The sequence below is a fragment of the Xiphophorus maculatus genome, chromosome 11 (assembly GCF_002775205.1).
Source record: "Xiphophorus maculatus strain JP 163 A chromosome 11, X_maculatus-5.0-male, whole genome shotgun sequence".
Classification (NCBI taxonomy): Eukaryota; Metazoa; Chordata; class Actinopteri; order Cyprinodontiformes; family Poeciliidae; genus Xiphophorus; species Xiphophorus maculatus.
Window position 1 is genome coordinate 16,552,454 of NC_036453.1, and position 27,319 is coordinate 16,579,772.

General features: G+C 38.8%; 1 protein-coding gene across 3 annotated transcripts in view; it reads right to left on the reverse strand.

Annotated features, from left to right (window-relative positions):
- LOC102226145 (protein turtle homolog B-like) overlaps positions 1–27,319 on the reverse strand; it is a 97,701-nt gene that overhangs the window by 51,121 nt on the left and 19,261 nt on the right. For all 3 annotated transcript variants that reach the window (XM_023342499.1, XM_023342498.1, XM_023342500.1), the window contains exons 2-3: positions 16,350–16,541; positions 4,960–5,106 (exon numbers count right to left, since the gene is read on the reverse strand). In XM_023342499.1, coding sequence (XP_023198267.1) covers positions 4,960–5,106; positions 16,350–16,541 — 339 coding nt within the window. The remainder of the gene's footprint in view (positions 1–4,959; positions 5,107–16,349; positions 16,542–27,319) is intronic.

The following is a 27,319-nucleotide window of genomic DNA, read 5'->3' on the forward strand; positions in this document are numbered from 1 at the left end:
TTCCATGACGGATGCAGCTACTCTGTGATAACATAACTCAAGGTGCATTCACAGACAACACAAAGTGGGACAGAAATATAGTGGAAAGCAATATGAATATATATAGTCTTTTTCCCCCCAGGCTACACCAGCAGACAGGTTCGCTACAACATTGAGGACTAGAGACTTGAGTTTGGCATGGAAGTAGCTGGTGAACCATTTATGTTGATTTGGCTGTATGTTCTGGTTTATTATCATACTGCAACACATGTTCTGTTTTATGGCAAGGAGCCGATGATTTTTTATTAAAGATGTCCTGGTGTTATGCATTTTAACAAGCTTCCCCGATCCTTGGGAACAGAAACTGGTTAAGGCATTACAGATCCTCCATCATAGCTTTCCGGATATCCATCGTTTGTTTCACAGCTGACCCACATGAAGTATTTGTGGATGGACTTTATGGAAGACATTTTGAAATAAAGGTGTGAGCCTGGACTGCTACAATCTTCAAGGACATGACATGTTTTTTTTCTTAGGAAAAAAAAAAGTTGTGTATTACAGACATTTATCAAAACTAGATGTCTTTTTGTGACAGTACATGTAAAACTGAACATATATACTGTATATATATGATTCATCTTGTAATATTTTTGTTCTCTTTTCTGTAAAAGACGGCGCTTTTTATAGTGCGGCAGCGGTTTTGTAAAACCCTTCTACTAGATCCTCTGGTCTGCTCAGGATAGCTGGGATTATAAACAGGGACGATTATTAATAACAAGCGAGCTATCGTCCGAGCCAAACACAGTTACATTTATTTAATCTCTCTGTTTTACCCCAGTTCAACTCTGCTCCATCTGCATTTACAAGATGATATCATCCGTGATTCAAGCATAATTTAAACCAACATTCAAATCTCAGACTAATCAACTTAGGCCTGAAGCTAATCTTCTTACAAGCATAATCCCATAGCTTCTCATATGCTAACATGATATTCCATGCGCTGCCATGAGCCAGGGCAGTGCTAATTCCAGGCCTCACATTCTGTCACAGCAAACTGCCTGCGACCCTGCAACGTGTAACTGAGGAACCAGACCAAAACGTTATAATAAAGCATGTATCATGTTGGAAACTGTAAATGGCAAAATGAAGATGGGTGTGCATTAAAGTGTGGATAACATAATGCATCACATATACATAAATATGAAGAAGTTTGGACACAACACATAAGACAGCTAACACACTGATGAGATGTACACAAGTACTAAATTCATTGTTTATTCATTAGCATGAACATTAGCATGACTGTTAATTTAGATGCATCTTTTCTTTTTCTTTTTTATTAATTAAGTTTGGACTAAAATCACAGAAATATTTTTCTTCTGCTTCATAAATATAGTTCTCTGATTCAAACAATGTTTTTTCTACGACTATTTTTTTTGGCTGACCGAGACTCTCCAGGGTCTATGGACGTCTAACACACAGAAAGGGAGATATAGCCAGAAATATGGCTAAAACACAGTGGGAATCACACTCACAACTCCAGGCTTCTGAATGTTGTTATTCTATTTGGAGTGAAGATCCAATGAGGTTAACAGAAACCAAACTAGACATCATGCAAAATAAATAAATTTAAAAAATCCAGTTTTCTTTCACTTACTTTCTGTAAGTTTTAAAACGTGAGAACGTTTTAACTTCAGTTAGCATACAAAGTGAGACACCAATGTTTTCAAGCATAGTCATATTCCTTTTTAAAGGCGAGATTCAATTTAGGAAAACTTGAACAACTGAATGTAACTATCTGCCAGATCAGGTTTACAAAACTGAAACATATAAGATTGTGGCTTTCACTAAGACTCAGTGGGGTGTTTAGTCATGCTGAGGGCTTAGGAAAAGAACCGGGCTCAACATTATAAGGCAGCACCATGTGGAGTCCAACAACGGCTAACCGAGTCTAGAGGGGATGTGACCAGAAGAAGGAAGAAGAAGAGTTGTCAGCTTGACGAAAGAGAAGCACGAGCTCTAATCTATTTTCATCTAAACAGAAATCTATATGCAGCACTTACTCTTCAGTGACAACAAGGCTGACAGTTCAAAAACACGGACAAGCTATGATGTTTGAGAATGTGAATTTCAGATGAGCGACTATAAATAGAAGTGCAGAACCCTTCGCATTTAAGAACCTATCGGCGGAACTCATAAGAAGAATTGTCCATGTTTCTGTGATGTGGAAAGACGAGAAAAGCTTAAACAAACCTGGGAATGTTGTTTCCCAGGTGATGCAGATGGTTTTCCTGGTGCTAGCAGAGCTTTAAGGAGAGTTACCACTGAGGGAGCATGTGTACTCTGAGGTTCTGACTGGCTTACAGTGGTTGTGTTGTATTGACACCATATAAACACTAAAATATTCTCAGGAATTAAATTGTCCTAAATTTAAAATCGTATATCCGTCATAACATGTAATAAAAAATAATGACATCAAAATGCATCCACTAATACATCTTGGTTAAGAGCCAGACTAATAATAGATGTGTCTGCATGTTGGCTGCTCACAAAGCATTAAGCAACAAGAAATTATTCAATTATTCGCATAATAAATGCTCAATAAATTCTATTCTGATTAGTTGTATTTGTTAAAGGGCAAATGTGTTTAGAATCCATTCGATTTATGGTTTCAGTTGTGCATGATTTTTATTTCCCATTTATTTTTTTTTGTTTTTAGTTGTTGTGTTTTATTTTGGATATTTAAAATGTCTTCCACTTCAATACTGGGATGTCCTGTACAACATTTTTAAGTCTTACACTATCGATAAATTACTTTAAAATTGTTTAAATTGACAACATTTTGTTTATTGCAATAATTTCTGGGACAAGTTATCATCCAATAAAATGTATAGTGACAGTCCAAGGCATACTTGCACCTTTATGCCACAATCATTATGTTAGCTGAAAATGATCTCAAAACAACATTATTGTTTATCGTAATAAATTCTAAAACTATAGGACGATCTATTGTCCATATACTGTACATTTGTATTGTGACAGGCCTGTAAAGCATGTGGAATAAGGCCACCAAACAGAACTGATCTCAGTTGTTTTGGGTGTAGTAACACCACAGACTGATGTCATGTGACTAAAGTGCTGCAGGTCAAGTCTGGTTTAGTGACAGAACGCTGAAGGGCACGGAGAAAACGACAGGAAGGGGAACGAGGCAGAGGAAACCCGAGGCTTCACACAGAACAGAGAACAGCAGAAGTGAGTCGAAGGGATGCAGTGAAGAGAGAAACTCTGAGGAAACTGAGTTAGTGTGCCTTGACCCCAGGGGTAGGCGCCAGCAACACATACAGGATAATACACCATATGTGTTACCACAGTAACAAGTGTCCTAGAGCGTCTGATTAGAGGATGATGGAGGCTTTAGCTGGCAAATGAGGGGATGAATATTTCGTACTGAGTGGAGTATGAGGAGTACAACTCTAGAGTCTGGTACTTGTCTGGTGTTCTCGTCTAGAAACAGTGTATGTAACGCAGCGTGGAAGTGCAGGTTGGATGACAGGGAGGAGCTCTGTGACAGCAGCTTTCATGTGACCTGCGCTGCAAACTAACCCAGTCGTATGTCCAACTGTGTCAGTTTTCGGAGAACTGTTAAACAGCTCCACCTTGCCAGTTATCTGCTGACACACAGGAAGTAGCATTCTACTGTGTCTACCTACCTACTGCAAAATATTCATAGCCCATGAATCTTTTACATTTTTGTCACATAGCCACAAATGTCAAGGTTTCATTAGGCTTTTTGTGAAAAACTGAAATAAAATAGGTCACGTTTGTGAAGAAAAAGTAAATTGAGACACCTTTTTTTTCCCAAATATTTGTAAAGAGAAATTGGACATGCAATGTGATGTGCATTTCTATTGAAAACTCCCTATCAGCTGCAAGTCCTTTGGAATATGTCTCCAGCAGCTTCACACATCCACAGACCTGACTGTGCTCACATCTACAAAAACGAATCGAACAAGGAGGGAAAACAAACCAGCTCAACCTTTAGTTTCCTGCTGCACAAAGCAAAATGTTTGTTACATTGGACCAGAGTACCTTCTTCCACATGTTTGGTGTGTCCTCCACGTGGCTTGTGGCAAACTGCAAATTGTCTTCTTGGCGTTTTTTAAACCATAGCTCTCCTCTTACTCTTTTTTTAATAAGACCTAGAGTTGTGGACTGCAGAACTGAAATCTGTACCCACATGGACCATTGAACATGGCTGATTAACTATGGGTCTTCCTAATGTTGTCCTTACCCAGCCTGTCAGTCAAGGTTGATGTCCTTTTGGTAGGTTTACTAGTTGTGCCACACGTTTTCGATTTTAAGACGACAGATTGAACAGAGCTCTGTAATTTAGTTGACTTCTGAAGGCAATTGGATGCACTATATTTTATATGGAGGTATCAGAATAAAGGGGATTAAAGCATCCTGTAAAACTTGTAAAAAAAAAAAAAAAAAAAAAAACCTCAAAATGTATCATTTGCCTTTCACACCACAGCTAGGCATTAGTTTGTTTTGTTTATCACACAAAATAACACATCTATTGAATTTTGTGCTTGTATGGCCCTGTAGCACAACTTGTGTGAAGAATGGAGCGGTACAACTCAATATCTGATTTAAACTTCATAATGGTTTGGAACTGTAAACGGCAAAAAAATAAATAAAAGAAGCTTGAAACAAACTAATACATAATTTTTTCTCTTCTAGGAATTTTATGAAAAAACTGTAAAGCTGACCCATTGTTCTGCATGTGTATAGCTATGTACATACAGTGCGCATGGAGCGTTACTTGGTTTTCTGTTTCACGAGAGCTCTGTTATCTTTTGGAGGAGAGAGTGGGAGCAACCAGTAAGGTATTGGGTACTTCAATAACAATAATAAATAAGTTTCCCACATCTTTAGACTGAACAGCTCGAATAAAGCATGATGCCCAATGTTTCCTACCGTTGACAGTTAGATGCACCCAGCTGCCGTTGTGGAAGGAGTCATACTGCTGCTCCAGCATGAGCACTTTACACTCGTACCAGCCTTGGTCGTCTGAACGCACGTTCTCTATCTGCAGGGACGACTTGCCGTGCAGACGGGCCCGACCTGGACGAAACAGAAGGAGATCAGGTGTCAACAGAGAGGGAAACGGTGAAGTACGAACAGTTGGGGGGTAAATTATAGAAGATAGTCAAAGAAGTTAAGGGAGCTGAATGGATGGATGAACAAAGGTCTATTTATAGAGATGAGGGACGAAAAGTACCAGACAAAAACTGAATAAACATTTGTCAGAGGGTTGGATGAAGTCTCAGCGTCTTATTGAAACATCACAACACATAAAGCCGGTTTCTAAGGACACTGTGGAGTGTAAACATCAGACATCAAAGCTGCAGTTGGATACAGAGAGCAATCTATCATTTACGTATCCCTGAGATGCCCTGTTTTCCATGAGTGTGGTGCTCTATTTTAAAAGACGCACTCAGGCAAGGACAGGTCGTTACTCCCTTAGAGGGATGGGGAGAAGCCAACATGACAACATGCTTAAGATGGATGGTAACCCTTGGGGTTACTCACAATCCATCAGGACAGATATTAGCTTTGGAGTTGGTAAGTAGAGTCAGGAGTAGCTGGATTCCACTATTACAGATCACAGATCAAAAGCTGAGACTGGGGTTAGCAAGCTGCTCCAGGCAATCAGGCAACTGGATCAAAACAGATGGAAGCAAAGGCAAAACAAAGGGCTTCCAGAGTTCCAGCATTAATCCCCTCACTGCCCAGTTGGAGGGTGTTTCTCAGTGCAATTTAAGAAACATGCATGAATGTCAAGACTTGATTATTATAGTAATTTTAAGTAATGCAGGAAGCTAAGAATATACAGTAAGTGTGGCACCGGGGCAGCTTATGTCAGATTCTGCTTTTTTCTGAAATCCGCTTTTTGTTTTTTGCTTTGTCGTTTATGCTGCTAATTTAGATACAACTGGAGTCAGACTTCTGTGTTAACAGTTTCCAACTAAAAGGAAGAAGAATGTTGATGTCACACAGCGGCGCGATGTGATAATGGACGCTATATGGATGGATTTTAAAGTTACCCAGCAATGCTACGTCACAACATCATAATAAAGAAAAAGCACAACTAATAGTAATGAATTCAATGTTGGGGAGCTTTGACTGCTCCTTCTGTAAAAAAGTCCTGATTGTGAAGGAATGTGCTTCAATGACACAGACTTCTTTCATAATTGCATAATTATAATTTTTAGCCATTGTTTACATCCGGATTTACAGAGTCTTGCTTCTTCTGGTGCAAAATTAAGACACTCAACTTAAAAGTTGGATGAAATGTGATGTGCCAGTTTTGTCTGCAGATCCTTTGAAAATGATCAGTTACGTATCTGATCATTATGGAAGTGGCAGAAATGGGATATTTTTGGAAAAGTGAAGACATCCGAATTGAGCTGTTCAAACTGCTCTGAAAAAGTCAGACATAGGTTGCATATGGAGCAAAAGAAAGGGAAAAAAAACGAATTTGCCTTCAGTGTAGTTCCACATAACATATCTGCACCAAAGAGAAAACCATTAAGAAAACTATGAGCTTCTATTTGTCTAGTTTCCATTTATTGCTGTTTTCTTTGTGACTGAAACAAGACAGAAGAGGGATGGCTTGCTGCTTATTTATGCTAGGCTATTTATTTCATACCGATGAGCCTTAAACGCTAATTATTTCTACACTAAAACTGTAAAGATAATTTGGCTTCACTTGGCACTTTCAGCTCTTATTGGCTGAGTGTTAATTTTGTATTAAAGCATTAAAGCAAATGAGAAGCCACGCTCGAGTGAGTCTACATGAACGCAGTACTAATGTGTGACTCACTGTAAACTATCATCTAAGATTCCTTTTGAGAGTGGAGTTCCCCTGGCTGCAGACGGTGGTAAAATACCAGAGAGAAAATTCACAGCATGACTGAAAATACCATTAAATTCTTGATTTTAACTCTATTTATACAAAGTAATACAGATTAAAGAGACAGCAGAAAAACGACATAAAGTACTGGAGAGAAGTATTTGACCTCTTTTCGTTGTTAGTTTTTTGTTTGATTTTTTTGCCATGCTTAATGTTTCTGATAATCAAATTACCAAAAAACAAAACAAGTAAACAGAAAATTCACTTTTCAGTGATCCTTTCATTTTCTAAGGGGAAAACAATTATTGATTAATGAAGAATGGGCCAAAATTACTCCACAGCAAAAGGATAAAATTCTCTGCTCGATGGTAGCTGTTGCAATTTTTCTCTTTAAAAAGTGTACTTTGAATTTTGTTTAATTTTGTCTGATGTTAAAATTTGTTTCATGATCGGAAACATTTCGGTGTGACGAGCACCAAGAAGAAGAAATCTGCAAGGGGACAAATCCTTAAACATCGCTGGACATTTCCACAGACGATTTCTTTACCCGTTTACAGCAGACAGGTCAAGCTTACCAAAGACGCAGTAGCATCCTATTATGTGTTACATTTTTTAACAATACTTCCAAAATGATTCAAATCAGTGTGAAAAGTTGGTTGATTTCCATTCTGAAATATCCAGACATTGTCAGGTTACTAAAATTAAAAGCATGAATATGTTTATGTCTGGGTTCTGAACAGATGGCTCGTTCATGGACTTAAACTAGTGTAAAACACTAGCATATTTGTGGCTTGCTTACTGATAATGGCATAGCTGCAGACAAATTCCAATTAACTGTGTGGCCTGAGAGTTTAAACTATTACTACCAGGGGACTCTGTAAAACCCTGAACAAGAATCCTTGATCCCTTAAAGCTTGAGGGGGCTGATAACGAGATCTTGGGAGACACCACGGCTCTGTAAGCTGCCTGGCTTGCTTTAAATTCTGCAGGACAAAAAAATCATGTGGTAATAGCTAAACCTTAGTTTCCCCTGAAGGCCACTATGAAATATTGCAAAGGCCTGAGATGTTTTAACAAGGCGATGGACTGCAATAAAACGCTGCAGCCATAAACTGATGATCATTGCTAAGAAAACTAGAAAACCGACAGACCATGAAAACGTTTGAGTAGCATACCCAAAGCCAAAGAACAAAAATGACAGCAATAACTTCTATATGTTTAATTGTGTTCATGATATTTGATTTCAAGTTATTGAAACCAAGTTGCAGCATCTATATTTGAAGTAATAAGTTACTAGTTGTCTGCTTTCCTGCAGTTAGCTAATTACTTAAATAAATATATTTTCTATCGTTTTCATTTTATGTAAATACAATTTAGGTTTTCTTTTAGGGGGGGGGACTAACAGCTAGCTTACTGCAACGCCAGACCAAAGTGGAATTCTGCAATCTATCTTAAGATAATTGTCAAAAGTGTCATAGGTTCATGAAGGTGCTCTTTAATATAATTTTGCGCTATTCAAGTGCATTTGTTCTATTTCAGGTATTTGCTCTGACTGTTTATCCTAAGAGCATGTTGAACACGAAAGATCTTTGGTATCATGTTCAGTCGTGGACTTCAACATAAACAACTGCTTCACGCAAATCTTTTGCAAGTTTAACAAAAAGAACTTCAGAGAAGAACCAATCTACCTTCACTCATGGCTAAGAAAAGATATATCATGGTTTTAAAAAGTTATCATTTCAAGAACATTATATTTTCCCAGCATACGGCTCCTACAGTTTAAAGTCCCTTTAATAAATTGCTAGTGAAAGTGAAGGGAGTCACCGATCCCGCCATTCTTTTGTTTGCAAGAACAACAACCAGCTTCTTGGCAGGTTCTGGGTTTGAAACTAATTGATGCTGCCTATTACTGGTGTTAAGGAACATTTTGAAAGTAGTCGAAAAGCTAAAAGTGATGTTTGAAGTTAGAAACATCATGGTGTGGGCTGTCTTCAGTTAACGGTATTGGTACATAAGACTGAAGGAAGACTGAATGGGGAAGTGTACCAGAACACCTTGATATGAATCCAAATATGGAACAAGTGTGGATTTCCAAGCAAAATAATTGTCATAAATACACAGCCAAGGAGACCTTTAATAGGGTCAAGATACAAATAAAAAATAATTTAAGAAAAAGCTGCTACAATATAATTATCCTTGCATTTATCTATAGTCGCATGATTTCTGCAATAATGATTTTTTTTACACAGACCTGTGAAAACCGCTACTCAAGTTCTCACTACAAACAGGAAGGTAGAGCACATCCCTCCAGTTCTTACACTGGCTCCCTGCAGCTCAGAGAATAGGCTTTAAAATACTTCTGTTCATAAATCACTGAATGACTTGGCACCAAAACACATTAGAGCTCTGTTGCTGTTGCATCAGACTATTCAGATCTTCTGGTTCTGGTCTGCTCTGCATCCCCAGAACCAGAACCAAACATGGAGAAGCAGCATTCACTAGTCTGCAAACAAACGTACAGAAAAGTGCAAAACAGTTGAAACTCTGAGCTGTGTGTATCAACGAGTTGCTTGCGTTATGCTGACGCAATGTTGGCATCCGGGTCCCTAAATCTTTCAAAAATGTGAAACCAGTTCAGATTTCAACTCTGACCCAGACATTCAATATCAATTCCGCTCTATGTTTTTTTTACGACTTCAATCCGCACTTAATCGTTGCTTGTTTCAAGGCCGCACTCTGCTGACAATGGACCGGTAATTGTGGTGGTACTGCAAACTCGTTTATCCACGTGATCCTACATTGATAGACGCATAACTTTCCAACGAAGTTTAATCTTATTTCATCTGAGTTTTTTTTTTTTTGCTTTTGTTTTTTTGTCGGGGAGTGTGTAAGGGAGAACTGCTCTCCCTCGGCTTCGGGAATTTTATCTGATGCGACCGGCTTTGGTTTTGTGTCAGACAGTTGTGATTCCGATGTCGGCCTGATATAGTTGCTTTGCCTGACTGCGCTCTGAATTGACTCCTTATTTGATCAAAACCAGCAGCGCTGCATGCTCAGCAGTTTTATTGATCTCATGCAGCACTGCATGTGGAGCAGACAATTAAATTTTAAACACACAGCAGGTAGAAAGATCCGAAATAGTATTATTATGCAGAATAGGGTAGATGGGGAAAGAAACATATGATATTGGGGTGTAGACTGTGGGTCAGGTCACATGCTTATTGGTGGTTTTTCTGGGCAATTCTAGTATTTTATAAATAATACTGCAAAAGTAAAACTTTAATGTATTTACAAAGTGCAGTTTTCACGTTTATATGTCAGGAAAATGTAAATATCAGACCGATACGCAGCGCTGGCAAACAGGGAACAGATTTGGGTGGAAAACCCCTGGTAACTGGCTCTAAAGGAAAAGCATTGATTGGAAAACTCCCTACTTGTGCTGCTAATGTAAGGCCTAAAATATTCAACAGTGCTTTTCATGACACAAGAAACAGCAGCAAATCGAAGCCACCATCTCAAAGATATGACGATGATGTGCCGAGCGCACAAAGGACCGTTTCATTCTATAAAAGTGGCAGCGAGTTACTGCATAATGCCTCCATGTCATTTGACTGCAGCAGTAAAATTAAAGGCACCAGTAAAAACAGAAAAGATCCATTTAGACTGCAAGCGCTGATACGGCCGATTGTGGTTAGAAGTCACAAAGGGGTTTTGGTGGCATTTAAAACGAACACTCTAAAATCTCACTAGCCTTGTTTTGTCTCCACACTCCATTAACTACACAAAATCACAATTATGTCATTATCACACACAAAATCCAGTGTGGGCAAACTTAAAAGCCTCTTCTTTCACTAATGAACTCAGCAGCGTGTAATCCCACAACAGTAATTATTCAGCTCAAGCAACATCCAGTTCTTTGAGGAGCGAGGAACGTTTACCAGAGCAAATAAGAGAAGACGGATATGTGCTGGTTGAGACTGAAGTCACAGAGTCTCTTTCATATGTGTAACGTAGAGGGAGGGAGCGTGGGGAAAGTCATTAACAGACAATAGCAATAATCTCAAACTATCTTGGGAAGGAAATCAAATATGTTAAACCGACAGCAGGGTTAAGTGGTCTCAAAATACCTGACCTGTGTTGAGAATAAAAGGAAACCAACTCAAATCAGAACCTTAGTACGCTTAAAGGGGCAATATTAGGTTTTTTCCAACCACATTGTCCTATTTTATAGCACAATCAAGTTACCATGTTACCTTCAGTTGTTTATGAAAATGCTCTATATATCAAATATGACTTAAAAGAAATGTAACTTTGTAAGTTAAGGCGCTGAAATCGGGCCTCTTTAACAGCTCCTGCTCTTTTGAAATTCTGCCGTCAGGAAGTCGTGCAGCAGGACTTACTAGCGTTTCACTGAGATTCAGCTCATATGATGAACTCAGCAGATTCCCAGTTCCTCCAGGAGTTTTCCAATTGCTGCTGGCTAGTCTGAAGGAGTTGAGTGGGGAAGTTGCAGGGCAGAGGCGCTCTGTGAGCCAGAAGCTCTAAAACCTGGAAGCTTGGAAACTGAGGAAGACCTGCACCTCGAAGGCGGCACTTGGTCCACCCAGGTGTTTTTCACAGCTGAATGGTTGCCACGGGAGATTCAAGAATTTCTCTAACATGCATGAAGGAATAAAGGCAACAATCTGGGTATGTTTGTGATGAGAGAATAACATTATAACATGATGTAAAGTTAACTGCACTCCTCTACAGAGCTGTACAAACTTCACTAGAACAGAGAGAGGACTGTAAAAAATAAAATAAATAGCATGGCTTCTTCAGATAAATTTTCACTGTTTTCTGCACTGTAAGGTGCAGCAGGACTTACCCAGGAGTTCAGCATGTGCTGCCATAAAATCCACAGGCATTGTCAGAACACATCTGGTGTTTCTTACAGGTAGTGATTCTGTATTTCAAACAAATATGTTCATTGTCAGCCACCCGTACTCACTGAGGACATCTCAATGCTGTACTTCATAGTGTGTGCGATGATATTCAAGACTATGCAAATCACCTTTAATTCCAGCGATATTCTAATCTGCAGCGTTCTCTTGTAGATGAGACAGGAAGTGTTTGACATCTTTATCTGATATAGACAGTGGTGAATCAATCGGTGTGCTTTCAAACAGATCTGTAGATTGGGATCACCCGTGTTAAAAGTAAAATTGTGTCATTACAGATAAGAGTCCAGGGTTTGTGTCTTAAATGTTGACACTGCGGATAATTTGATCCAGACATTATCGGGTTCACCTCGAGGCTCCACATTGAGGAAAAACTGGACAATACTGGTAGATTAGGGAAACATGGACGTTTTTTGGGGTGTTTTTTATTTTTATTCTTTATGCAGATGGTAAAGGTGACAAAAAAGAAAATTGTAACTCAGTTGAACTCTTTTTAGAAAAGATACACCAATTTTCTGACGAATCGCTGATCTTTAACAAGGCCGATTTGCCAATTCCAATTTTGGCTAATATTTTTTTTGTCTAAAAAGCCCTAACACCTAACACAATTTTCCCCGAGCATATTATAAGTCTGGCGACCCGCCAGGCTTTTTTTTTTTTGCCACAAGTATCAAGCTAAACATCTGTTTTTTATTTCTTTTCAATAAATTTTATGCACCAGTGATAGCAAAGATTGAACTGGATATGAGGGAGAGAGCACCAATCACACTGTCCCAATAACGAGCACTGACCAGGAGTTATACTGTGCCCCTCCAAATTTTTGTAACTTTGTGTGCCACCATTTACTCAGAACGGCCTATCTGGACCTACCAGGTCTGACAGAGCAGGTTCCTCTGTTCCACCATTTCTCTGAATCCTCTATGAAGGCTGTCTTTTGGGAAGATACCGCACCAACATACATGTCAAGTCTAAAAGGCTCACCGGTTGCTCAGTTCTCTTAATGTAAACCTCTAAAAGCTCAACTATAAAGGCTGAGTTATAGTCGCCTTCATCAGTTTCACTGCTCGTCTGAAACTGATTTGGGCACGTGTATTTTTGTGAACAAACAATAATGTGTGGCTTATTGCTGCTGCTATAACAGCAGCAAAGTGACTGGCAATTAAAGCATGTAAATTCATTTAAAGATAAAAATGTAAAATATATACAGTATATATGAAAAATAATAAAAAATTACATACTGTACAGTAAAAGCAGAATTACAAGATAAAATACTGTGCAGTAACTAAAACTAGCGTACTCCAAAGGAATGTGAAATTTACAAAATGTAAATTTGTTTTTGTGTAAGTGCAAAAATGTTTTTTTTTTATATCATAAAATGATTTTTTTTTATTGTACTTTATTTTGTTGCCTTTTTTCCCCAGGGCCTCTACCTCCACAGTTAGCATGTTTCTAGGGTAAACCCTGCATTTCAAGCACATATTCAGGCGTCAAACTCATTTCTGAATGTTATTAAAGGGCCGGTTGTGCAAGGATGTATTGATAAAACCCACTAAGCTGTTAAAATATCAATAAATGGCTGTTTGTGTCAGTATTCAATAAGCATTTCTTAAAATTAAATATTGAACATCTTTTCACACTGGTTAGTCCATCCAGGATTTTGTGTTAGGCCTGTCGCGATAAACAATAAATCGATTAATCGTACGATAAATGAAAACTATCGACGTCATTTTAATTATCGGCATTATCGTCTCTTCCGGCCCTTTTCTCTTTCTGTTAATGACACTGAATGAAAAAAAGGCTCAACTCCGGTGATCTCCACTGACTCCTCCCTTCCTAATTTCCTCAGTGTAAAGCCCAGCGCACAGGACACGATCTTAGACCGGCTGATTGTCGGCCCATTTTCAAAACCTGACAGACCACACATTAGCCGACAGAAATCCTAGGTATAACGGTTCCACCGGGTTCGGTCCTGCCGTGTGGTGTCCAACAATGGGCACAAAATAATGGCTACAAGTCCAGTGAACTAATTTTAAAACCAGACATTAATCAATGCTTTACTACAATCTACCTGCAATGCATGAGGCTAGTATCAGCGTAAAGTCCTGACTGAATGAAAATCATTATAACCTATTTATGTCACGTTAACGAAGAACAGCTGAAAAGTTACCGGTTTCGCTCCAACTCCTCCTCTTGTCATTTCTATATTCTTTGCATGTTGAATAAACATTAATGTTGTTTCCACATATCATCTCCAATGTCCGCTGAACTTCGGGTTGCGCCGTGTCAGCTGTTTGGGATTCCCCGACGTCATTTCCCCTCAGAAAACACGGAGGAGAATCCGCGCTTTCTGATTGGCTACCTGTCACATTCAACAGGCTGCGTTAAGATCCCAGTCGGGAAAATCCCTGATTTAGATCGGAGGACGATCTACCGTAACACACCACACAATCTTAGAAAGACCAACGTTTTAAGATTGTTGTAAGGTGAAAAATAGGAGCAAAAAATCATGTAGTGTGAATTATTGCATCAGGTAGTCGATGTGCCCATCTTCTCTATTTAAATCTAATTATTACTGAAGGGCAACATAATATACAAACTTCATAATCTGCACTCTTTTGGTTGAATGCAGTATTTATTTTCACTTTGGCTTTATGTTTAGTTATTTTTTTCAAGTGCATTTTTTGTTAATGGAGACCATTTTATTTTCGTTTTTGGTTGTTTTGTTTATTTTGTTTACCAGTTCCAGTGTTTAAGTGTTCTTTTGAAAATAAAGTGTATCTATCTTTGGCAAGAAATCGCATGGATTATTATGTCATTTCCATTAAATCAGTGTAAAAAGGTCTTCAAACAATATTATCGTTTATCGCAATAATTTTTGAGACAATTAATCGCTCAGCAAAATTTGCTATGGTGACAGGCCTATGAATGTTTGTATTATTTTATTTTATTTATTTTTGCAATCAAAATTACAAACTTTGTGGTGCTAACTTAGAAATATTTGTAAGGAATTTTTAGGATATTTTCGCTAATGTATGATGCTAAATGTAACTTTTATTACTCACCACATCGGTCACGGACTATAGCTTGACATCAAGTAAGGCTGTGGCAGCAGTCACTTAAACCCAATGTTTTCGGCCAATTTTAAGAACGTTTTCAGCAAAAATCAGGGAAAGGATGTGGGGATCTGATTTTGTAGGAATTTTGCAGATTTCTGAAAAACGAGAGGGACTAATTGATGTAATTTGGAGACTAGAGGGCCACATAAAAAGCTACGGTGGGACAGATTTGGCCCCTGGGCCTTGAGTTTGACACATGTGACATATATTGTTATATTTTGTTCAGGATGAAAGTGAATAGACTTCCACTTTTGTACACACTGTTTAATGGAAAATGAAACAGTGTGAAACATCTGACTACAAAACCAGGTATGCACTCCACAGCTGAGCAGCTAGTAGAAGTCAATCAGAAATGAACACCGACATACTTGCACTGGCTACCAATTTAAAATGATCAACAAACAGATCCTGTAGGAAAGTTTTTTTTTTTTTTTTTCCTATTAAGTATGGACCTTCTGCAGCAGCTGAAGAGGTTGCAGCTCACAACTGAAAGCAGTGCATGTTTACTAAACCCTAGCGAGATCGCCACTGAAATGGCAAGCATGACATCCACCAACTACATTACTCTGTTATGTAACTCATAATGCTTGGTATCTAGACAGCTGAAGTCCTGGTGGTTGCTGAATCCATCTCACACTCCTAAAATGACAACTTATGTGCTACAGTTTTACATGAATAGAAGCATGATAAAACTCTCTGAGTCTAAGACATACAATCAGACCCCTACTGCACATAAATAATGTGGGATGGAAAGAGCTGCTGCCTCTTAAGGAAATGTCATCTCATTTATGCTGACATAATTCACACAGGGGAGAGCACAGCTGATCAGGCAGCTCAGACAAAATGCTTACATCAAAGCAGGGCAGAAAAAGAAGATCGATATAGATATCCAAATCTATATATAGTTTCTACGAATCGATATAGGCTCATTATTGCCGTGGAACGATTGCAGTTTTCTGAGCGATCACCAGTTTTTAAAAAGCCTTGCCTGCCAATTTAAATTTTAATTGAACTTTAGGAGAATTTTTTTTTATCAACGTCTATTTTTAGGCCTTTGCAGAAGTACATGAGCTTGGTAAATATATTGGTTTCTTGTGTACTCATTGGCCAATCGCTGATCTCCCAAAATTAAGAAAATCACGGCCGATATATCAGTTGGCAACTAGATGACTGAAAGCTTTATGTCCTTTCTTGAAGAAGTCTGTGAGCACTGTCATAAATATATAGCTATAAATGAGTTAAAAAAATTGTTGTATATAAAGAAATGATTAATTTCTTTCATCCAAAGAGAAAATGTAAACACCAAAAATGTCTCCACTCCCATCAGTTTGACTTAAGCTGCTCCGTTATCCTTGTCTGTGCTAAAAAGCCAGTGACTATATTTTGGACATTTACCGGCATATTCTGGGTCCACATGAGGAGGATAGAAGCGAAAGTTGATGAAGAAAGGGATTGGCATTCCATACTTGAACCACTCCACCACATAGGGCTTTCCGTTCAGTGGGTGAGGCACGTCGCATCCCAAGATGACGCTCTCTCCTGCGCGTGCCGTCACAAACTGGGGCTCCTCTCGCACACCGTGGGCACCTGGGACACAAAGTGCACAAGTCAGACTAAACTTACCAAGATATGTATCAATCTACTTATAGTCTTACCCACCATTCAAAGGGCAGATGCTTTTTTCAGATACTGTGGTACAAATAATCCCTGGAAAAAGACATTTCCCAATGTGTCTCCTCCTCTATATCAGATGGCTCTATAAAACACTAAAAGTCCTTCTACCTCACTAAATATATTAATGCCAAGCACAGTCAGAATGCAACTAAACACAAATATTCTTGACTATCAACCAAGTGTAGTATTCTGTGACTAAGATTCGATAAGATAAGATATTCTGTGATTTGATAAGAAATGCAGTGCTTAGTTCAAGGAAGAAAAAAAGAATGTAAAGTGAATGAAAGTATGTAAGCAAGTGAGAAATTCATTGCAGAGGGAAGGATGAAGAAAGATCAGTAAGAGTAATTTAAACCACTTACAATGCCTCAACAGAAGCTTTTTCATCCCATTTGTCTCCGAGAGCACGGAGAGGAGTCAGCAAAGAAGTAGTGTGGCGTAAATGTCTGGATATTCAGAAATACCTCGACCTTTGACCCTTTCTGAACAGAATTCACTCTCAACTGGCGAATAAAGCGCTGAACGCCCTCTCTGATTCTGAATCCTTCTATTGTTCCCATGCCAGTTCTAACATGGCTCAGCTTAGAGAGAAGAATGAATGGTATCATCTTCCAAGTCAATGCATCTAATCAAATGTCTCAGCAGCTGAAAGAATGTCCTTCAGAACTGAAAAAGTAAGACGGCAAACAGAACAAGAACTTTGTCCTTTATGTGTCTATGAACTGAGACAGAAAGCGTCTCTATGTTTAACATTGCGCCGCCTAGCAAAGCCTTTGCAAAATGTCAAACGAGAACAATCATTATGTTATTGACTAAAGTGATATTCTTTTTTTATCCAGTACATTTACCAAAAATGACTTCACTTGATTTCATCCCTTTCAGTCTGTAGCTCTGTGTGGAAAATACAGAGCTAATGAAAAAAACAGCTATGTTCCTGACCAGAGGGATGGGTTGATCAATGAGAGCAATAAATTCAGTTATCTGTTCTGTAATCCCTTTCGTCTGGCTGCTATCCCCTAGAAACGTACCTCCACTCTTCACTGTTTCCACTCACTCTCAGAATCTGCTGGGTGAACTTGTTCTCTTCAGCCAAGTGTGTAAAGTTTAAAGGCTTCACAAAATTGGGGGTATTGAATGTATCTCTTCAAAACAGAAAAGATCTTTACTTGAAAACTGAACGATTTGGTGCGTTTTGCCCCACAGAGTTTAGGCATTTCTGCCAGCTTACAGCTCCCACATAAGAGCGATAAGTTGATGCTTAGAGAATAGTTTCCTTTATAAACTCCCCAATTTCCTTTATAACATACTGGAAGTCTGGTGAACATCAACTTGTGTTTACAGTGTCTTGGATTCAGAAACACGATTTTTTTTTCTTAACTCCTGGATGAGGAAAAACAGTTAAATCTATCTTTTAATCTTTTGGTTTCACTGATAATCATGTAGATTTGTATTTCTGTCCCTCACAGGTAGGCGCAGTTGGGCCTTGAAGAGTAAGACAGATGCAAATCAATAAATGATCAACAAATGTCACCATATTTCTTTTCTAATCTGCTGAGTACACAATAGAATATTAAATATGCTGTATGTTGACTACATTCCAATGAATCTTAAAGTAAATGTCTTAACTTATTCTATGAAATATCAAAGGTGGAACTCAGCAGTGCAGCACTCGATTTATGGTGATAAATAAAATAACTGGCCATGAAAGATATATGTCCCCCTCCCTGTACATAAAGCGGAGTCTCTGCAGGTTTCACCGACTCATTCATAATAATAGTGATGCGAAAGATCTGCATAACGACAGAATTGTACAAAAATAATTAAAATAAATAAACCATATAAGTTAGCAACCGGAGTAAGCCAGTCAATTGCAGAAAATGTTGCAGTAACTCATGATGAAGTAAAAAAAAGCTGGCTAGCTTTAGCAAATATTAGCAGCAAGCTAGTGGTAGCCGCAACCACACCTAAAGTCACAGAACGCAGTGAAGATATCTGCGGGCAACTCAAAGTTTTTGGGTAATGGTAAAGTCCTGTGAAAAAAAAGGAAATCAAACCTATTGCAATGAATTTAAGACATTTTAAGGCCTTGATTTTACAATTCTGAATTTAAGAAGTGTGAAACCAAGCTAAAATACTTTTAAACCATTGGAAACACGAGAAACCATTTTAGATAGTTCTGTTCAGTGCTGGAAGGAAAACAGCTAGTTAGACGCCCTCAACCAAAACAACATCAAGCAAGCAAAGTCAACAATCCCACTCTAACAAGGAAAAGGCAAAGCCAATTATTATAAAGGTTTTTTTTCAACTTTTCCTTTGTAACCATTGATAGTCATTTAGCACTGAGCCTTCACCACAATACAAGACCAAAACAAAGTATCTGAATCACTAAAAGCAGGAAGGACAGCTCTAACATATGGTGCATGGCATTATGGGTAACACGGCGTTTACCGTGGAATCTGAGGTCTGCCATTTGTTTGGCAGTTAGCATGTTGTGTGCTGCAAAAGGGGAGAACCTAACAGGAATTCAGAGGAATGCTAAGCTACTAAGTAGGATTAAGTATAGTTACTTATTGATTGAGAATTTCTACTTGCTTGTGAACAAGTGCAGCTGTTTGTTACTTTGGATTCTTCAGACATCCACAAGTCTTTGTTGGAGGAGGGAGGATTCACCTAATTTGTGGATTTTCCTGGAGGGTTTTCTGTTTACTGAGGAAAATCCGTCTATTCGCAGATTAGAACGAAAATATTCAGAAGAAAATGCAGTTGTGGAAAATGCAGTACTTAGGGGCCCACTGTAATGCAGAAACATAGAAATCACATTGGAATATTGTTCTAAACCCCCTGCTGCTTTATGACAAATATCATGTTGGTCTTTCAGAAGCTGTTTGAAACAGACATGTTTTGGTGTAAAAAAAACCCCAAAAAACTGAAGGATTTCTGGATAGTTTAAATGAGCTTGATAGGTTAATCAGCACAAAAAAGGAGAAGATGTCAGAGCAAGTCAGTAAACAACATTTCTCAAAATGGTTATTTTGAGTACTTTTATAGAAAATAAGGTCAATAGGCAATGATGTGCAATTACCATAGCAACTGTTACCAAAGCCTCTCCCCAACTAACTGATGCTCAGAACCAATCTTTGGTTCAGTGCAACACCAAAGTGGAGTTTGATGTGACGGGGTGTAAAATTAGTTGTTTTTTTCCCCCCATCTGAACCAAAAAAACATTTATGAATATAAACCGGCTGCATCATCTTAAAGAACTCAGGATAAGTAGAACAGGAAAAACAATTTTTGAAGCAAAGAAGCTTCTCAAGAACAACAACAAAAAACCTCAAAAAGTCCATCAGCTGAGTTGCAGTCTCCTCAAACTGTCTCTATGTTGCAATTAACATTGGTTCATCATGGAGCAGCACCAAACAATTAAACTACTTTGATAATTAAATATCTATATAGCTGTGACCATAGATTCTCCAGTGCTCTGAGCTTTGAAATACATCCTGCAGCAGCATTACACATGCATGAAAAGACACAGCATAGGCTTCCCTCAACGGAAGAAAACTGCTTTCATCATGCTTCGATCAAAGCGTTCATTGTATGTTTAATTCTTATTGTGAATGACCTCGCCACCCATAAAACACTGGAGAAGGTTAATATCAACGAAAAGCAATATGTAGCTTTCTTGAAAAGATTATGAGAGAAATCCTATCAGAACGATTAGGGTTTTGATATGATTCTGCTTTTGTAAAAGAAAGCTTGAAGAAGCAGATAGTAGATAACTGAGCCATTTTTATTTATTTTTTTTCCCAGCTGTGATTTCTCACCCATCGTCACCTCACCCTCTCCCCCTCACACACACACCAACACACACATACGAGCACACACTCGCACTTCTTCTCGCACATGTAGCAGCTGTGCTACATGTTGATTGGCTGCTGGTGACATCATCAGACACTGCACAAAAACAGGGCCCCTTGGAAGGTATGACTTCACTGTTTCTACCTGGTGAGACGAGGAGGACACCAGGGAGAGTAGAGAGCTAAAAGATGAGAGGCAGGGCACCCCACCCCCCACTCCCACCCTGCGCCATCCCACCTGCCCCGCCCCACTACCACCACAGCGTGGCAAACATAAAGGTTTAGCTCATTTACAATCAAAGACTCAGGGGAGGACACAGTGAAACCACTGAGGTGCACTGACTCACAACACAGCGCCCAGAGTGTGTGTGTGTGTGTTTGCTGATGACTGATGCCAGGAGGACTGCTCACTTATGCAAGGTAGACCAAGCTTCACAGAGGCTTGTAACATAAACTGAGCTCAGCGATGGGAGACGCGATTAGGTAGGGGGAAAATGTTAGTTGTGGAAACTCTGGAGGCTCCAGAGCCCTTGGTTACATTCATGGATGGTGCCTAACCAGTAATATGCAGTAATTAAAAATACATTAGATAACAAGGAGATAACACATGCCCTGCAGCTGCCAGATGTTTCATTAATATTTATGCAAATGCATAACTCCCTACCATCAAAGTACAAGAACGTTTGCTTTTACCTGACTCTGAGGACTGCAGCATTACTACCGAAAATTTAGTGAATATTTAGGCGACCTAAATAAAATGGCCAATACACTGTGGCTGTTGAAAAGGCCTGTAAAATAGGGATTTTATCAACTTTAAAAGTCGAGAAGCCTACTTCATTAGTAGCTAAATTCCAAAATCCAAGACAGCTTAAAAAGTACAATTTAAGTTTCACTATTCTGTAATTAAAAATCACATAACATTGCTCCTCTTTCAGTATCTGGATCTTGACTGATCAGTTTTAAATTAAAGCAGAAACAGATATATTGGCTTTTGAGCAAGATTGGACAAATTTCTGCTTCATCAGCCCTGATGGGAGAGCAGGCAGTTAAACACTCAAAAAGTCTATCTTTTTACAGATAAGTAAATACATGGTACATAAAAATAAGTTTGTAGATGACACATTGAAGTGATACATGAGCCAAAGGCACCTCTGAATTTTATGTAACTCTGCACAGCTCATGCGCCATCTTTCACTCAAACTGCACCAAAGTGCGCAGCACGAATAAAAGCCACACTGCTCGTTCACTATTCATGCAAACTATAAAAAGCGTGACTGTAACTCGGCCTTAAGAGCCTCTAGCTCTAACCGACAACAACTTTCTTCATTGTGGCAATTGTTACTGAGTGAAGAAGACACTGTGCTCAGTATTACTGGAGTATTTAAAAGTAAGTCAGACATACATCAGAAGTACAATTGTCCTGGTTTGTAATGTGAGTGGAGGTTCGAAGCGCAGACAAGAGTGTGGCAGTTGTACGATGATTTAATGCAAAGTCCAAAACTTTTACAGTACAACTCAGTAGAACGAGGAACAGTGAAAGGAGACAAAGAGGCAGTGCATGAACAGACAGAGGTAGACGCAAGAATCCAGCAGAGAACAATGACACACAAGAGAATACACAAACACAAGGGTGATAAAAGCGGATGCGGAAGCGCAGGAGAGAAACTACCAAGGGCTTATGTGAATGACCAAAATACAAGTTCAGATGAAAGTCAGTCCAGAACCGAGAGGATAAGAAACTAATCAATATATTCTGCAACATCTTGACGCATTCATGCCTCATCATGTCATCAGGCTTTATTATTGGTCAATACCCAAAACTAAAATGTATAAAGAGCTAGCTTGTAAAAAAAAGTGCTAAGCTAGCGCTAATATCAGTCTGTTTTGGTACAACTTATTGATAACTGACTTATAACCTGCAGATAAAACAAGGTAAAGGTCACTTTCATGTTTTATCAACTTAGAACATTGCTTTGATTGATTTTATGATTTTAATCAAATCAATTACATGCTTTCGATCACCAGTCCATCTTAGATCTATTCAGGCTTTGCTTGAACACTTGTTAACTCTAATAAACATTCCATTCTCTGCAGATTTTATTTTAAATATTACCTGAAATGTTCTTTCTTTCTTTCTCATTTTAAGTGAAAACAGATGTGATATCTGCAGGCACAAGTGATGACGAGAAGAGACACGTTCTATCATATGTACTTTTGTTGAAACTTAAATTTCCTCAGGTCCAGCTGGTAGTTTTGATCCGGCTCCTGGTTTATCCCTACAAGTGTTTAACAGTGACAGCTCGGCCCACTCTGCAAAGTGCAAATAAGGCTGAAATATAAATGACACGTTCACCCTCCACAACAGCAATTATTCATGACTACAGCAAGGTCAGCACATTATCATACCATTTATTATTCTTTCACCTGCTCTGAGTCTCCCTGTGTCTGATTTAAAAGTTAAACCTGTGTTATGGCACTAACAAAATGAGACCTTTGTAAAATTAATGGAGCCATTAATAATGTTGAGATCCAACCAGCAAAGATAGTGGGAGAATGAGCCGGGTTCTAATGGCTGTGCAGACGGCAGCTTTCTGAACCACATTTGAGATACGACAATTTCAAATATCAGCGTCAAGCGTCCAAAACTGCACATTTGTACGCTAGATTTGATAACAGTCAATGCTGATTAAAGTTTGTTTTGAGGAATGTCACCCAACAAATTAATAGAAAATAAAAGAAAACTATAAAAGAATGACCAGCCCCCTTTTCGTTCCTGAATAGATAAGCTGCTACAAACAAAATAGATGGTGAAGAAAAACATCAACAACAACAAAAAAAAAACACAACACAAGATTCAGCTGTTGCTTCTGTGGACGGATTTTGAGCTCCAGAACCAAAACACCAGAGCAGGCCATGAAGAGCTTTTATAGCTTTATCAACGTCAGATAGAATAATAATTCATGTAAATCAAATTGTTCTTCAAATCAACTCAGAAAGACAAAATATGCAGTGACTTGAAAGTTCAACATTTTGTCTGAGGGTTGCAGATTGTCATTTCTCAATCTGTAACCCTCAGATCCTCCAGCGAGGCTTGAACCCCTAATGCTACAACAGGGTGGGAGACTTGACCTAATTCCGAGTCTCTCGTGCAAGAGTTGCTCATTACTTGGAATTCAAAGGGTATCTTTCCAGGGTGCGGTAGCATCTGATCCTCCTTGTGTACGAGGAGTGGAGCAGAGAGACGTCATGCTGCAGCAGGCAGAATATATTACTGTCAGATAAAGTGAAAAATTATTCAATTGTATAAAAAAATATTTACTAGCTCAAATCTCTGTGAAAAGAAAGATTAGCCAGTTACCCCATAATGCAGCCATTAGCAAAATCTTAATTAATCAGCTTCTTCTTCATGACCTACATCTGCTGGAGATGAAGCTAATCACCTGTGACCTGACATTCCTAAGTCAAGACTCAGATTTTAGCATCACTGCTAAAATGCTGTTCAGAGACCATTTATTCAACTTTAGGAGCCGAGAGGTTCTTAAAATTGAGGTTCTGAAATGTTCCACATCACTCCATACATTTTGACCTCAGCTAGATGATCCAGCTGTTGAGGGGTCAAGATTAAAACAGCTGCAGATACCACAGTGGAGAGGAGAAGCTCTAAGGTTATGGCGAAGCACAATGACATTAGGGGGGAGTTATGTGAAAGTTATGGCTGAGAAAGGTCTGCATTACCACTACGACTCACTGACTGCTTGTTTTTACGGTAAAAACAAAAAAACAGATTTGGTATTTACAAGAATACAGCTAGAGTGAAACTAAAGTGATGATTCTTTTAAATCTGAATTGCTAAGAAGTTGCCTACTAGATATTAACTTTGCACAAAATTAAAGGAAATCTGATTCTTATATTCTTATTGATTATGCTTTTCAGTTCTTTATTACAAAAAAAATTAATAATAATTTTCATTTTATTTCTAAACTGGTATTTTTCTTGGTATTGGTATGGAGTTGGAAATTTACGAGGTGGAAATTCTAGCAGCAACAAACTATAAGCTAGCACAATATGTTGCCATGATGAGGTCATACGCGTCGCCTGACGCCAGCATGGCGATCCCTGCTTCAGGTTCTCAGTGAGTGAATGCTTCCAGGCCTCATGTCGATGGATGGGCTGTCACTGATGCCGCCTCACCCCGGACCTTAATGCGCTGCCACCATGGTAACAAACCGTCATGACCTTTCTGCTCATGTTTTCTGAGAACTACCGCACTCTTAAGATAAATAATGAGGAATTCCCTGAATTCTTGATCTGCCCCTGAAGACTTCATACTGAACTGACTGCATGACAATGAGGGGAAAAAAGGCAGGATAAGGATGTCCTTTGCAAGGTCTTGATGAAGAATGCTTTAGTTATTTTAGATGCGCACGACGGAGGGCCAAAGCGGCAGCAACGCTGTTTCTGCCTGCAGTGAAGGGCCTTTTTGGATTTTATGCTAATCATGGTAACAGCGATGAAAAAATATGTGGAGTTAGACAATCTGAGTAAATAACCACTGCTGCACCACTGGAGATACAATATTCCAAAGGTGTTTCTGGAACATGTCACCGTGAAGAAATAGCTAAACTTCAAGATTGCACAACATGTAGTTCTCAAGGGACGAGGTCAGAACTAAAGCGCTGGGATGTGAAGCCCCATGCTATTAGACACCATGCAGGCGATTGAAGACCGAACTGCAGCATCAAAGTTCCTCTTCCCACAAACTTATGGGGGACATCATGAGGAATTGTTGGAGTAGTTCGACACACACACCCCTTACCATCCCTCCTCATTTGCATGCAGAATTGGGTACGCAAGTACATAAGTGAGCATTTTTGCGTGCGCATGTGTTTGCGCAGTTCCCCAATTTATCATGTCTCTTCAGAAAACACGGACAGGTTTTGTTTTTTTACCTGCCAGTTTGATCTTCCAAACCTCAGTACAGCGATGGCGTACTGTGGCAGCTGTTCCAGTCTTGTTTTTATTGTGAAAAGCTAAATTCTCTGGTGTGCATGACGCATTACTGAATAAGAGAATAAGGTCTGGTTCATTACCAAACCCTATTTTTTAAGGATTCTCCTTTCAGATTCCATCTGAAAAAAGAAAGAAAATCTTTTTAAAACCAACCCCACACCATACCAGTTAAACCATGTAAGTTAGGATTCAGCAAAAAAAAATTATAATATTTAGAAGATCAACATTGTTTAGATTAGTTAATGAGAATAATTTTTGATAAAATGTAGATATTTTTTCTTTCACAGATGACCTGTGACCCCTTGAACTCTGGGCCTCATTTTGAGAGATCTACTCAAAATACAAGAACTACTAGGTTTATTTGAGTTGAGAAGATCTTCTAGATCTAAATATCAACACCTATGTTACTGAGAATTATTAAATTAAGATGGAAAACACTGAATTTTTTTTAAACCCATCTGCCTAGAAGATGTATTTTATGATGTGAAAGTATAATTGTTATCCAAAACATTTAGCAAATCACAGTCCGGGATCTGACCATTTACTGTGTCAAAATGCAAAAAAAGGCAAAGCACAGAAGTTTTGTAGTGGTATTATTTCAAGTCCAGTCCTCAAGAGCTACCACCCTGCAACTTTTACATCCACTCACGTCACCTAACAACAATCGTTTTGTGAAAGAAGAGTCAAAGTACCGCAAACAAAAAGCCCTCTGTTCACTCTGTGCTTCAGCATGGTAATCAGACTTTATAAATAACATGGGGCAATTTCTCAGGAGCCCACTGGGCCGTTTGGATGAGTGACACCTTCATCGACCCATCAGAGCCAATAGCATCTGGCTCTGATGATGATGAATAATCGAACATCATTCAATCACAGCAAGGGAAATGCATTTTCTCTAAAGCAAGAAAATATGGCGTCATAATTTTCTACACGGCATCCAGGAGACCCGAAAGAGCCAAAAAGCAGTCAGGAGTCACTTCAGTGTGACCCAGAAACAATGGATTACAGGAGAGGAAATATTTGCTCTAACACAGATGATGACAGCGAAACAGCAAGAGCAGGACTACATTTCATTAGGACTAAACAGGAGTGCTCTATCTTCTGCACTTGAAGCACTTGTACCTTGTACTTATACCTGATATCTTAATTTTGCCTTGAAGTGTCTTTTGAGGACAGCAAAGTGTTTTTGAGCCTCTTACCTCCTGCTGATCAGCTGAAATTTAGGTCAGATGGCAGATCAGCGGATACTCGAGTTCAGGAATCCCCACAAAGGAGCATGGATGATTCAGTGGCTGCAGAGGAGTTTTTATGTTCATTAAACTGATGACTGAACAAGCCTCGTTTCTATCAAATGGGGCTTGGAGTTTTTAACGGCCTTCTCCCTGCATAGTGAATGAAGTTACTGTGTTGCTTTGCCATGTGTGTGTTTACTCATCATATAAATAAAATGCATAGTTAGAATCTTGATGTGACTGACTTATTAATACAGGTGGATGATATGGACTTAAAACTGTATCGTGATAAAATATGGTATTCTTTGCGATGGCGATAAGTGACGATAAAAACAACCTAAGCCTTTTTTTTCGGTCACAGCAATCAAAGAGCGACAGCAGAGCACCATATTTTAGATTCATTGTGTAAGTATACTGACATTTACATTTGCAGCATCTAGCAGATGTTCCCAATCAGAGTGCCGGATTCAGCAAACATTGCTCTGTGTTTTTCATGAAGACAGATACTTTGTCAGAAATCAGACGTTTGCCTAATGTTTTACCTTCACTTGTCAGGGGAGAAAGAAATGCAGCAATGAAGAAGAAAACACTCACA